Source organism: Ambystoma mexicanum, chromosome 3q (genome assembly GCF_040938575.1).
Source record: "Ambystoma mexicanum isolate Mex_15411 chromosome 3q, UKY_AmexF1_1, whole genome shotgun sequence".
Taxonomy (NCBI): domain Eukaryota; kingdom Metazoa; phylum Chordata; class Amphibia; order Caudata; family Ambystomatidae; genus Ambystoma; species Ambystoma mexicanum.
The window spans coordinates 281,977,738-281,992,073 of record NC_090926.1 but is presented as its reverse complement, the minus strand read 5'-3'; the positions used below and the strand labels follow the sequence as shown (position 1 = coordinate 281,992,073).

The 14,336-nt window shown below is 49.2% G+C and overlaps 1 protein-coding gene across 2 annotated transcripts in view; it reads left to right on the top strand.

Moving 5' to 3' along the window:
• The window catches only part of ERBB3 (erb-b2 receptor tyrosine kinase 3), a 364,313-nt gene that overhangs the window by 161,657 nt on the left and 188,320 nt on the right, over nt 1–14,336 (top strand). For both annotated transcript variants that reach the window (XM_069653771.1, XM_069653770.1), the window contains exons 2-3: nt 7,193–7,344; nt 10,453–10,639. In XM_069653771.1, the coding sequence (XP_069509872.1) occupies nt 7,193–7,344; nt 10,453–10,639 (339 nt within the window). The remainder of the gene's footprint in view (nt 1–7,192; nt 7,345–10,452; nt 10,640–14,336) is intronic.

The following is a 14,336-nucleotide window of genomic DNA, read 5'->3' as shown; positions in this document are numbered from 1 at the left end:
ATCTTTGACTCCACACTTTCCTTCTCGGCCCATATCTCTGATGTCTCTAAAAGGTCAAACTTCCGACTGCACCTCCTCAGAGGTATTCTGCCTTTCCTCTCCTTCCCCCAGAAGCTCATGGTATCCCAAGCTCTGGTTCTCTCTAGCTTGGACTATTGTAACAGCCTCTTTCTAAATCTACCTGCCTCTACTCTCCGCCCTCTACAACTAATCCAGAACAGGACTGTAAAACTTGTCCTTGGCCTCAAGCCTTGGGATCGTATCTCTCCAGCTTTGAAATCTCCTCATTGGCTCCCAGTGGATGCAAGGATTAAATTCAGAACTCTCTGCATTGTCCACAAGGCTTTCTGGGGCCTGGGTCCAAAATACCTTCAGCTATCCCTCCGCAAATTCCTCCCCTCTCAAGCTCTTTGCTCCTCTACCTCTAACTCCCTCCGGGTCAGTCGTTTTTCAAAGAAACGAGCTGGGGGTAGATCTCTATCTTCGGCTGGGGCCTCCCTCTGGAACAGCCTCCCCGCCACTCTAAAACTTGAGGAGAACCATCTCCGGTTCCGGAAGCACCTCAAGACCTTCCTCTTTGCTTCTGCCTCCGCTCCCCTTCTCCCCTGCTGATCTGCTCTCCTGGCACTGTGCACCTGGCCACCCTCTGTCCCCTGGGCCCAGGTACCTGCTCACCCTGCCACCTTCCTGCACTGCCTCCTGGCCACCCCTTGCACTGGGGACTGTATCTGTATCCATACAGCCCCTCCCCCCCATTTTTCCTCTTTTTATGCACTTATTCAGAATTAACCAGTCTGCTGCCTTAAACACAGCACTTGCCACTTGCTGGCTGCACTACCACAGTTTGCCTCAATGTTCTATTTATTTTATTTATCTGCGCTCCTCGGCTTCTGCACTTTCCACTCTCCCCCTTCCATGCACTTTTTCCCTTTCCCATGCACTTGCGCGTTCTCAATGTCACTGGGCCTAGTAAGATCGATGTTTTGTTCTCCCCTGTTCCCCTCCCTTGCCTAGTCGTGTTCTGAAACACTTGTGTACGAGCGCGATACAAATAGAATATCATATCATATACCAAATGGACCCTCGTATATATGGGGGCTAACATCATTAAAAGTGCTATGGGCGTGTATGTTCGTCCTGAGTTGCCATAAGGAATTGGTGTAGACCCCGCCCACTCCTTCAGTTATAACCAAGCTGTCTTTTTCATTGCTAGAGACATCTCTGCGGGGCAGACCGAGCCATCATATCACATGTGACTTGTGCAAAGAAGGAAGGACTGGGGGCTGTGCCGAGAGGATAACTCAGCGGCAACATGCTCGCCTTGGAAGCATGAAACAACTCAGGTTCAATCCTCAGGTCCACGCTTAGAACCCTCTGGGTATTTAAGCGTGTTATAAATACGCAACTAAGACAAACAACTGCACAACTAAAAACAAAGAATTCCTGTAATAGCGCCTCAATGCCCACGGGCTGTGTGAGCGCTTTAAAAATGCAAATAAATAAGAAGGCAACTCCTTCCACTAATGACTGCGGTCTATCCCTGGTCTTTTCCTCTAAATCAAGTGCTCCTTATTTTCTGTCTGTGCATTTTGCTCCAGGACAATTCTAGCTTCCTCGCTTCTCTAAAGCCTTGGCCCTTGGACCTACACAAAAGCAAGACATTTTACCTTGAACATATTTTTACTCCTTTGTATCCTTTAAGAACCAGGCCTTTTGCGTCTTGAGTCCCATCTTCTTTCTAATTTACGAATGTCTCTAAAAGACACACACAAAAGGGCGGTTTAGCAACGTGAGTGGGAGGGTGAATAAAATAGGTTTTCTTCAGTCCTGTTGTATATTCACTGTATTCTGGTGCTTGCATTTTTACTTCCTCCATTTGCTTAATGCAGGACTGCAAATTCCTAGAATGGGGAGTTAAAGCGAGGGCTGCACGAGCTATTCAGAAATGGCGGAATGACTTGAGAGCTTCGCAGACCTCAACCCAGTGGGTCTTTCTAGAGAACCTCACTGTGAACTTCCTTGCCTATCAGCCCCCCCAACCCCTCCCTGCCCCCGACAACCAAGACAAGACCTAATGACACTGATAAACGCGAGCCCCAAAAGGCCAACAGCAAATGTCGCTCAATATCGACTTTTGAATCGTACACTAAGAACCGCAGCTTTTTTGGAAACTATCTGTACAAGTGTACAATGTGGTAGGTCTGCTGAAAAGGGAACCACTGCACCCCCGAGCGCACGGTCTCTGCCACTGACCCCCCCCCCCCAATCTCTCTCCCTGCTGCCTGCCCCATCTGTGCTTTCTTCCAGCTTGCACTGCTTCTAGAGCTTTGCGAAACTTCAATACATAAATACAATCCGTAGGCCACACCGTATCTGGCCGGAAAGCCCCACTCAGCTAACCCTCGAAGTGCCTAGAAACCGTTCCGGCCCAGATTGCGCTGTACAAAAGCCCTTCGTGTTCTCTCGTGTAACCCCTTAGGTGGAGGCCACCGGTTTTGGGGGGCATGGTAAAGCTCGCGCCACCGCCAGCCTCGAGAAACTTGTTGGGCTGGAAATACAAACTGTGGCCCTTCGGTCACCTGTGTGGAGAGCCGGCTCTTAATCCCTTAGATTAGTGCTTTATGCTCACGAGGCGGGGGCGGGGTAGGCGAGAACAGGCGAGATATTGTCTCTGCGACGTTGTGTGCGTTCGCACGTTACCTCCCCGGGAGGGCGCGTCCTTGCGTTGATGCGTGCCAATGACGACTGAAAAAGAGACCTCCTGTGGCTCACGCTACACACCTGTCTTTCAGCGATTAATAACCGGTGCCATGGTTGCCTACACCACCGGTGCTCATTTTATCGGATTTAGGTGGATGAAACGCTCAGTCAGATCCACGGGCTGCAGAGGAAGCTTTGCAGCAGGTGCACGGGGAACCTAGCCAACAATCTTACCATTTGCCACTGGTTGAATACAAAAAGGAAGGCGACCACATTTTCCGCCACCCACAACATGCACAGTCCTATACAAGAGCCCCCTGAGCCCCCGGTGCCCTTTGCACACATCACCAGGGCTGCATGGGTGTCGTTCCGCCACTGTTGCTGGTTCACGTGCCCCAAAGCCAGCCTGGGCATTTTTGGAGTGTGCTCTCGAGCGGGCCTCACATTGTTTTTCTGGACCATCACCAGACCCTACTCCTCAAGAGGTCATTGGCTGGCACTTGTGCCAGGTTGGAGTGTGCTAGTCTAGGGCCTGTGCAGTCCAGCAGCGAGGCAAGACTTCAGTCACTTGAGCGAGGATTCTGGCTCTGGAATTTACCACATCCCTATCGTCAGTGGTGGAAATGGAAAAAAATTGGTGGGGGATTCCACAAGAGCCGGAGTGGGGCCGGAGTTTGGGGGGGGCGCTGCCCGAGGAGGCAGGGTTTAGGGATGTGGGGCTGGCAGTTGACCTCCGATCAAAGGAAATGCCCAAAATAATAGTTAAAACGGCGCTATTGCTTTCATGCTGCTTCTTTTCCAAACTATATATCAATTCCACTTTAAACCACTTCCATGGCACTGGTGATGAGTTACTTCATTATGCGGATAATACTTTTGATCAGTGTTGCTGAGTAAATATTCTTTAAAATGCACAATTTGCATTCCATTTTATTTTTTTTAAAAAAACTCCCCCTTGGGTACTATTCAAACAGGGTGATTTCTGTTCGCCATAAACAACGTTTTCTTTTACTTGAACCCCACCGTGAACAGCTCCTGCAGCTCCCCTCTGAAAGCAGTTGGGTGGCTGAATCCTGTGGGATAGTTCCAATGTTAATAGGGGTATTTATTTATTCATGCAATGTTTGTCGAATACCTGTATATCTACATATGTAATGTTTCATTGCATAAATAAATAATCCGGTTCCATGTATCCGACAAAAATTGCATAAATAAACTGGGTCGTGGCTGAGGACCAGATCGTGGCTGAGGACTGTAACTTCCTCTGGTGACCCCTTGCACGAGGTCACCAGAGGAAGTTACAGTTTGCTAGCGGCCACTTTTTTTTCCCAGCGCTGACTCGGGCCGGATCCCGAGATCTAGCTACACATCTAGTGCCGGATCTCTGGTGCCAGCGCTGCCTATCATCCTTTCAGTGCATCTGCTCATCAAAATCTTAAATGTCCTTCTAGGCCACTAGGGGAAGTCTTGAGGGACCTGGTTGTATGGATTCAACCACTGAAGGAAGACTCAGGGGTTATTGAATGGGGTTGCATGCAATCAATGGCGTGTCCTGGCTGTAGTCTGAGGTGGCACGTGCTACCCCTGGAATCTGATTGGCAACCCCAGGTGCCACCCCATTATCCTAAACTAAATTAATGCTATTCAGACGTGTGTGTGTGTGCGCGTGTGTGTGCGCACACGCGCTCAGGGACGCGCGTACTTAATGCCATGCTGCATAAGTCAGTGCCCCACTTTGACCACGCCGAGCAAGGACACACCACTGCAATTGGATGAAACCTCAGTGTCAGGTGGCATCACAGGGAAGGAAGTTCTTCACTGTTGGATGAAGTCTCAAACTGTTGGGCAACAGGGCACAGATATCCTCTACTACTGGGAGAAGTCTTGCAGGGTTGGAGGACCTGGTAAAGAGGTGCCCCTTTGAGCGCAGTCTTGAAAAACAGTGAAACAAAATGGTGAGGCCCCTCAAGCCTCTACGGACCTGGATTGCCAGGCGTTTGGCACAGGGCTCTGCCTTTGAGCAAAGTCTCCTCTTTAAAAGTTGCCATTTGCCATTGGTGTAAGGTGAGGTTTCAGGCATGTGTTGAAATATGTGTTAGTGTGTATCAGGCCTTGCGCATGAATGGTTCAACTATTGATGTGCTGACTTTAGAATGCAAACAAATGCGGGTCAAGTGGCACAGCGAGTAGAGCACTCGCTTTAACATTCGTGCAGACCCTGCTAACGCAGGTTCGAATCCCAGAGCCAAACTCAGCCTTTCATCTTTCCAACGTCGACAAATGAGCACCACACACCGTGGGTAATAATAAGCAGCGCTCAGATACCTGCGGGTTCGTAGCGCTATATAAATGCAAAATTAATATTATTACTATTAATTTATGGAAGAAGAAACCGTGCAACACTTCTCACGATGTAATTAATTTGCAAGAGTTGAGGTTCGCAGTAGAGACGTTACCCACCACTGGCTGATGAATGGGGGGCAAGTTGGGGTACGCCTCCACCTTTTAATGGAGCTTGGCTGAGTTGGGGGTTATTATAGAATGTATTCACCATCGGGCGAATCCCCGACGAGTTGCTAATAAGTGCTTTCATTTTGGGCGAGGAAGGGGCAAAATGGAAAAACTTAGGCTAATAAGATACGCTGTTAGTGTGCGATTTTTGACATAACATATTGCTATTTAAAGACGTCCAGCTGGGCCTCAGGGACCTGTACATTAGTCTGCCTGTGGGCGTGGACTCCGCGTGCACTGCTGGCAGCTTGAATGTGGGGCGGTTCCAGAAGGAAGTGTATTGTGAAATATCTATGGCGCACTTGTTTGTCTTGTAGTGTTTTTCCGTCCTCTCAATTAATAACATTCGCTCGAGAGAGCGCAGCGAGAAGTGCGTCACCCCCTTTTTCCTTCTTCCTTGGCTACCTTGGAACTCCTCTCGCCTCGCGCATGTTTTCTGTAATTGTTTGGCGCCCTTTATCTCTCTTTGCGAGGATTGCGCTTGTTGACCCACCGACCAGGAAAAGCCAACACACATGCAAATAATCTCCAATGACCTTCCGTCGGGGTCACCCACTTTTTATGCACCGTCAATGTAGATATCTTGAACACCTGAATAGATTTTAGTCTTTGGGGTGTGCAAAACCCAACGCAATCGAAGTCTTCTGTGCTCTGTCAAATGCGCATGATGGTTTCTTGTACTCTTTGATCTTTTGGTTTAGAGCAAAAGCACATCAGGCATTGAGGCGCTTCCACAAGCGATGGCACGCTCCCGCAAGTCTCTGGGAGGGTCAAGAAGGTATAACTCGCCGCCTGCTCCAATGGCTTTTCAAGACTATGGGCCTCATTCCGAGGTTGGAGGTAGCCATGGCTACCCCCTTACCGCATACCTGGTCCGGGTTCCCTGAATGGGGAATTACCAGGCCATTCCAACCTTGGAGGGCCCGGAAATTCCTCATTCAAGGAACCCGGACCCGGTACTTCTCCATTCCCGTTACTAACGGGCCCGTTATTAGCATGCTGGTCCTTTAGCGGCTCCCACTAAGGGCGCCTGGAAAAAACAGCCGCCCTTAGCGGGACCCGCTAAAGGACCTCGTATTGCGGCGGTAAGGGGTTAACGGCACCGCCAACCTCGGAATGAGGCCCATAGGGGGTCATTACGAGTATGGAGGTTGCCATGGCGCTATTTGCACCCCCATACCGCATATCAGGTCCGGGTTCCCTGAATGGGGAAATACCGGCCATTCCAACCTTGGAGGCACTGGTATTTCCCCATTCAGGGAACCCATCCCCATTCCCATTCGAGCCCCCCTAGGGCTCAATGGGTATGGGGAGGGAGCTAACAACGGTCCCGTTAATAACAGGCCCGTTGTTAGCTCTCTGGTCTGCTAGCGGGACCCGCGCCCTTTTGCGGGTCCCGCGAGCAGACTCGTCAGAGGGCGGTAAGGGGTTAACGGCGCCGGCACCCCTACCGGTGCCGTTAACCCCTTACCGCCCACCTCGGAATGAGGCCCGCTGTCTCAGTTCCAGAAGGTTTTCTAAGCTATAATAGACAGCGCCCTTCTTCAAACTATCAACAGCTATTGTACCACCACGGACATTATCACATATCCCAGGTCTCGAGGAGGAGCTCGATTGTTTAACATGCTATGCCCGGCCTCTTGGGTGTTGTGAAAGGTATACACATACAGCATCAGGCCTTTGGGAGGTCTTGGAAGCGTTTGCCTCCTGGTTCAGGTGTCTGGGAGGTGATGGAACTAGAACACACTGCACCAGGTATCTGACAGGTTCCCTGAGGTATAGCCTATGACGTCGGGCCCCTGAGCGTTTATCTAAAGGGCAACATATTGTGCAAGGTAACATGCAGGTTCTTGAAGGAACACCATACGTGGCCAGGAGGCATCTGCGTGATTATTGAATTGTTCACATGGAATGTTGGATTTGGTGGATAGGAACTGTGGTGCGCCCCCCTCACACTTCACTGGTGTTCTTCTCTCCCCAGTCTGTGCTGGCACCATCAATGACATGAGTGTTACGGGCGACACCAGGAACCAGTACATCGGCATGGTGCAGATGTACAACAACTGCGAGATTGTCTTGGGCAACCTGGAGATCTCCAGCCTGGACCAGCAGCATGACCTGTCCTTCCTGCGGGTGAGTGTGCTCTACCTATGGGGTTGGGGTGATCTTTGAGGTTATGTTCTGTTGCTGGGTTTGTACTATGCAGCTCTGCTGTTCGCAAGGTCTCCAGGAGCCGTGGCAGTGTAGGAAAGCAAAGTGATATGTCTCGGGTGGAACAATGGGCAGGAGGCTGTATCAAGGGCCACAACTGAAAACAGAGACAGGTGTGAGGGGACGAAGCACAAGTCGCACAGGAAAGGCCGGGATGTACCCAATATCAAACGAGTGAACCAAACGTGTCTGGATGGTGTTTGAGTTAGCCCTGTATTACTGAAAGGAAGCCTTCAGGGGAAAATATAGGAAAGTCCCAAAACTCTTCCTAAACCCAAAAAAGCAGAAGTCACACTTAAAGGCTGCATTGGGAAGACCCTTTGGAAAGCACACAAATATCACTACTTCTGGCATGCTCCATTGGCTTCTAGTAAGGGAACGGATAATATGCATTAATGGTATTCTCCAGTGGTAGCTTGGCAAACTATATCCATGGAGACCTCAAATCCATTAGCTATACAAGTGTATGTGCCCAAGACTAATAATTCCTTTGTGTAGGTGTCAAATCCATTAGCCATCCAAATACAAGTGCACCAGACTAAGAATGGCTTCCATGGAGACCTCACACCCATTAGCCATGCATGTGCATTTGCTCTAGACTAAGAGTGGCTTCCATGGAGACCTCACACCCATTAGACATGCATGTGCACTAGACTCATAATTCCATCCATGGAGACCTCATATCTATTAGCCATGCATGTGCATGTGCTCTAGACTAAGAGTGGCTTCCATGGAGACCTCACACCCATTAGACATGCATGTGCACTAAACTCATAATTCCATCCATGGAGACCTCATACCTATTAGCCATCCAGTCCCCAGTGCACTGGACTAACAGTGGCTTCCATGGAGACCTCACATCCATTAGCAATCCCAGTACAAGTGCACTAGACTAACAGTGGCGCCCATGGAGACCTCATATCCATTAGCCATCCAAGTACAAGTTGACTAGACTAACAGTGGCTTCCATGGAGACCTCACATCCATTAGCAATCCCAGTACAAGTGCACTAGACTAACAGTGGCGCCCATGGAGACCTCATATCTATTAGATATGCATGTGCCTGTGCACTATAGTAACAGTGGCTTCCATGGAGACTTCATATCCATTAGCCATCCAAGTACAAGTGCACTAGACTAACAGTGGCGCCCATGGAGACCTCATATCTATTAGATATGCATGTGCCTGTGCACTATAGTAACAGTGGCTTCCATGGAGACTTCATATCCATTAGCCATCCAAGTACAAGTGCACTAGACTAACAGTGGCTTCCCTGGAAACTGCAGATCCATTAGAAATCCAAGTAAAAGTGCACAGGAATAACAGTGGCTTTCATGGAGACCTCACACCCATTAGCAATCCAAGTTCAAGTGCAATAGACTAACAGTGGCTACCATGGAGACCTCATATCTATTAGCCTTGCATGTGCATGTGCTCTAGACTAAGAGTGGCTTCCATGGAGACCTCACACCAATTAGACATGCATGTGCACTAGACTCATAATTCCATCCATGGAGACCTCATACCTATTAGCAATCCAGTCCCCAGTGCACTGGACTAACAGTGGCTTCCATGGAGACCGCAGATCCATTAGCAATCCCAGTACAAGTGCACTGGACTAACAGTGGCTTCTATGGAGACCTCACACCCATTAGCAATCCAAGTACAAGTGCACTAGACTAACAATGGAGACCTCACACCCATTAGCAATCCAAGTACAAGTGCACTAGACTAACAGTGGCTTCCATGGAGACCTCACACCCATTAGCAATCCAAGTACAAGTTGACTAGACTAACAGTGGTCTCCACGGAGATCTCATATCCATTAGCCATCCAAGTACAAGTGCACTGAACTAACAGTGGCTTCCATGGAGACCACAGATCCATTAGCCATACATGTACATGTGATCTAGACTAACAGTGGTTTCCATGGAGACCTCACACCCATTAGTCATCCAAGTGCAAGTGCACCAGACTAACAATGCCTTCCATGGAGACTGCAGATCCATTAGAAATCCAAGTACACGTGTACTGGCCTAACAGTGACCTATATGGAGACTGCAGACCCATTAGCCACCCGTGCACATGTGCAATGTCCATACCTAGAAAGCACAGAACCAGATCAGGCAGGAAATCATTGGCCTTCATCAGCACCATGAAACAATCTACCTTCTGACATGCACCAAGGGACGCGCATCTGGTCGTGGAGAATACAGATAAACCGCCTTCTCCAAAACATCTATCAAGTATTGTTTATCCTGCATAGGGTACAGACGCCAACACGCGAAGGAAGGGAACCATCAGATTAATAAAACCACTGAAATTCCCCAGGGCAGATTCCATTCCATCGCTCTTTAGCCATCAGTATTCTTACATAAGGGGAGCAACTCTTTGCAAGCCTATGTTAGTTCTGCCACCAAAGGCTATGGTGAATTCAGATCTTCCACCCATCACTCGTTGGTGTTTCTAGTGAGTCTCCCCAAGTGGGAGTGGTCGCGCGGAGCCATATGAGCCATGCTGCTTCTCCCCGGTGAGTCCCACTTGGGCTGGCACATGCCTGCCATGGCTTGCCTTCACATGCAGAGGGACATGGTCATTCTGTGCAGGCTGGACTGCTTTCTTTCAGGTAAGGGCAGGAATGGTTTACATAGTGTAGGAATGGAAGCTGCCCAGAGGACTGCCTCTGGCTATGATTAATGCAAAGCTTTTCAGCCATCCCTCCCTGGTGTCCATAGTCCTGTGTAGCCCTTCAGAGGCCGCATCTACAGTAGCCCTTGTAGATGTGGCCAGCTGGCAGCAATGCCGCCAGTTAGACTATTTGTTAGTTTCCTCATAGGCCGGTCCAGCTCTGCAGGTGACCTAAGAAATATTCTGGTTTTGTGTACCCCAGAAGCTTGAAAGAAAGACAGAGGGTTTGTACGAGCCAAGAGTCCTGCTTTTTCGATGACATACTCTATGATCCTTGTCTTGCATGTCACAATACTGCTCTGTTCAAGAATGAATTCATTCTCTCTCGTTCCTTCATTGCAGACCATCCGCGAGGTGACGGGCTACGTGTTAATTGCCATGAATATGTTCCAGTACCTGCCGCTCGAGAACCTGAGGGTGATCCGGGGGGTCCAACTCTACGACACTAATTTTGCTCTATTTGTCGCCATCAACGGCCGGGTCAATGGCAACCAGGGCCTGCGGCAGCTGGGGTTTACCCATCTGACAGGTGAGGACCATGGCGTCTATGCGCACTTCTAGTCCAGCAGTCATACGCACACCTGGCCTGCAGAACACTCTGCCAGCCCAAGCAGCGGTCTCCAGACAGATCTCACACTCTAACACTCCTTCCCTTGAACCCTTTGCAGCATTTATAGGCAAAACTGTTGCCACCTCACCTTGGCAGAGGTACTCTTCTTTTCCCCCCATTTATGTGCCCCGAGCCTCATCCCACTGCCTGGCGTAGGGATATGTGTTGTGTCTTTTCCGCTTGAACCGCACACGCAGGGTTTTTCCAAGGGCACTTGCTCTTCGTGACCTGTCAGGCTGGAAGTGTGAAGCTGGCCGTGTACTGTGATTGCCAAACTATGTGTATGCCACAGCGGGCGAGTGGACTGGGAGAAAAGAACAGGGGCAATGTGTTTGTCTTGGAAACAAGACAATGCAGACCAACACAGGTTCAAATCCCGGTCCTGTGCTTAGAGGCTGGTCTCCGGTATTAAGCGCGTTATAAAAGATTAATTGATGAACTGTGCTGCAACCCTTTACTCTGGGAACATACTGAGTTTGTCAACCCTAGGGAAGACAGGATTAGTCCAACAGGTAATCCTGGGCTAACCAAACCTGCAAAATGCTGGGAGTGAATAAAGTGGGCGGTAGCAAGATCCTTTCCAAAACCCTCTCGTAAGAGCTGTAAAACCATTTAACCTAATGGCAAAACGGGGGGATTAAGCTCTCTATGGGTAACGCTGGCAGAGCAGTCAGGCAGGCTCCAGTCAAGAGTGTAGGTAGGCTGGCAGTGAGGTACAATTAGTCCCAGTATTTACCACCGTAGAATACGCCACACTGGTATACTGAAAAAGATATGCTTTATTATGAAATGACACATAGTGACACATAGTAAGGCACCGTGTATGTAAACAGTAAAGGGCCGTAGGTCCACCCTACCCACGCCTCAGATAAATGTATGAGCAATACCTGGTGGCAGGAGACTAAGGAGTGGGAGCACCAGGGACCCATATTGAACAGCAAAAGGCATTTACATTGTCATGATCAGGAGCCGGAATGCCAATGCATTAATAATCGCAATTATTCCCAACACTTGTAGTCCATGACAGAATTCATGATGCAAAGGTAAATGATAAAATACATGTAGCACCTAGAGGGAGGGAAGGGGTTAACACTTTGCCAACAGTGGGGGTCATTATGAGTTGGACGGTAAGGGATTACCGGCACCGGTAAGGGCCCAATTCCGAGGTCCCTTAGCGGGAACCGTAAGGAACATGCGGTCTGACCACACGTCCCTTACGGGTCCCGCTAAGGGACCAGGGCGCTAATAACATGCTTGCTAGTTGCGAGCCGGTTATTAGCGTCCTCCCCATTCCCATTGAGCCCTATAAGGGCTCAATGGGAATGGGGAATGGTTTGTTCAATGGGGACTTACCGGTCCCTCCAGGGTCGGACTGCACCGGTAAGTCCCCATTGAACAAGACCGGTGCCGGACCCGGTATTGGAGGCAGCCATGGCGCAAATAGCGCCATGGCTACCACCAATCTCGGAATGAGGCCCAGTGCCTAGAGGGCCACCAAAAGCTAAGGTGCATTTAGGCTCACAATACCAGATCTGAACGGTCTTATTATACTCCAGGAGAAACAGTGATGCAAATAAAACAACAGTTATACACAGTAAGTCAAGATAATTCCATAGGCAGGAGTGTAACGCAGAGATGTAAAAATACATAATAAGCCATTGATGAAATCTAACACTCAAGTTCTTGGTATAAAACTACAGGGACCCAAGAGGGCTACTGGAAACCTTCTAAAGTCGTCTTAAAAGAGTTTATGGAGTTGGTAAAAGTCCCCATAGGAATGTGTAGGACACATCCAGCACGCAGAAACCACTTTTATGGGATATCATCAGGTACGGCTGTGTTCTCTCCAACAGATGCACGAAGAGTTCCAGTTCCAGGATTGGGACCAACATACCTCAGGAGGAAGCAAAGCGTGATTTGGGTGGATGATGGACCTGCAGGGACCTGTAGAACATCACTACTAGAGGAGCACTGATGGGATGGGACATCTGACGAAAACCCCACTGGCGTAGGCCACAGGGGTAAGTACTCACAGCATCAGTTTTAGAGGACGTGGCTCAGGAATGCTGAAAACCAACAGCGAGTAAAAGGTTTCTTACACAGGTCGAATGGCAGGTCTGGTATCGAGGAACCTGCACCATGAACTAGTGACCAGCCGGACGACACATAAGAAGAAGAATGAGCCCTCCGAGGGGGGTATCCCAGCAGACCGGAGCCGAAGCGAAAACAGAGAAGACAACGGGAAGGCATGGGACCCCAACCAACCTGCTCGGAGTGGCTCAAAGAGCAAAGCAGAGCATTCAACCAGCAGAAAACGCTCCCACCAGGGTGGCAACAGTGGAGCTGACCCAAGATGGGGTAGTCGTCCCCCTCGCCTGTTTTGTGTGACAGAGACTTACTTCCTTGAAGTCAACTAAGTTAAAACAGGAAGACAGAAGTTAATCGACCCACAAACAGCCCCAGGATGGGAAATCTAATCCAGCCAATGGCGAGGATGTAGAACAGCCCCAGAAGGGTGCCACGCAGCCAAAAGGTGAAAACGAGCAAGAAACAAAGGCATCCAGGGTTTAAGTATTATAGGCAATCCTAAAATTGAGCAGCCCTCCTTTCTGACAAATCCTTCGGTGGTTCAAGGGGTAATCCAGTATCATTTTGGAATGCAGGGCGTCTCACCTAGATAAACACAGTTGCTCTAAATCAGCCCTCCAACCATGCATCAGGAAGACACAAAAAGCTTTCGGCAGCCACTTAATTGAGCTGGCCCTAGCAAAGGCCGTTCAGGTCCACCCATGCGATGTGTGTATTTGCACCTCTCGGGCAGGTGACCAGTCTAAAGCAGTTCAAACCACAATACAGAGTGCAGGGCTGGTCTCATAGTGAGCCCATATGATCAAAACAGCAATTTTAGGCCCGCCTCATGATTTCCGCAATCAAAGGAATGGCCCAAAACAAAATGGATTAAAATGCCTTAGTACCCCAATGAATGCCATACTGTTGCATTCATATGCTACTAATAAGGTAAAAATCGGCTGGATCCCTTGTGAAGCCAAAACTAAATCACAGCTGCCACCAGCCTAATGCACAACTGGCGTAGGGTAATATGCTCCCCCTAGGACCAAAATAAGAAGCATAAGAAGCACCCCTATCCTAGGATCCATGTCGGCAACCATAGGACAGGAAAGGAAAAAGGGTTGTTGTGGCAGGGGTGGCGGGGGAGTGGGGACTGCAGTAGATCACAAAAAAGCTAAAAGATTAGGTGTCCAATGAAATGAGACAGCAAACCCCCCAAAAATGAAATTCTGCCATAACAGTGGGATTTTCAATGCTTGGGATAGGATTCCCCTACAAAAGGAGTAGCATCCTACCCCCAAAAACCCCAATATACACAAAAGCGGTGTGCCCCGGGCCTTCGTGGTGTTGTGTTGGATCGCGGCGTGACTGGCACGAACCCTCGGAATGTTGATCGTGAAGTTTGTTCTGTTTTCTTTTTTCTCCTCATTTCAAGTTTATCCACTTTAGAGCTCAGTGCAACAATACAATCTGGGCTGGACCTTGGCACCTGTTTACTTTAGAAATCTTTTTATGGGAGCTGTTCTCTGCTTTGGAGCAGGGCAAA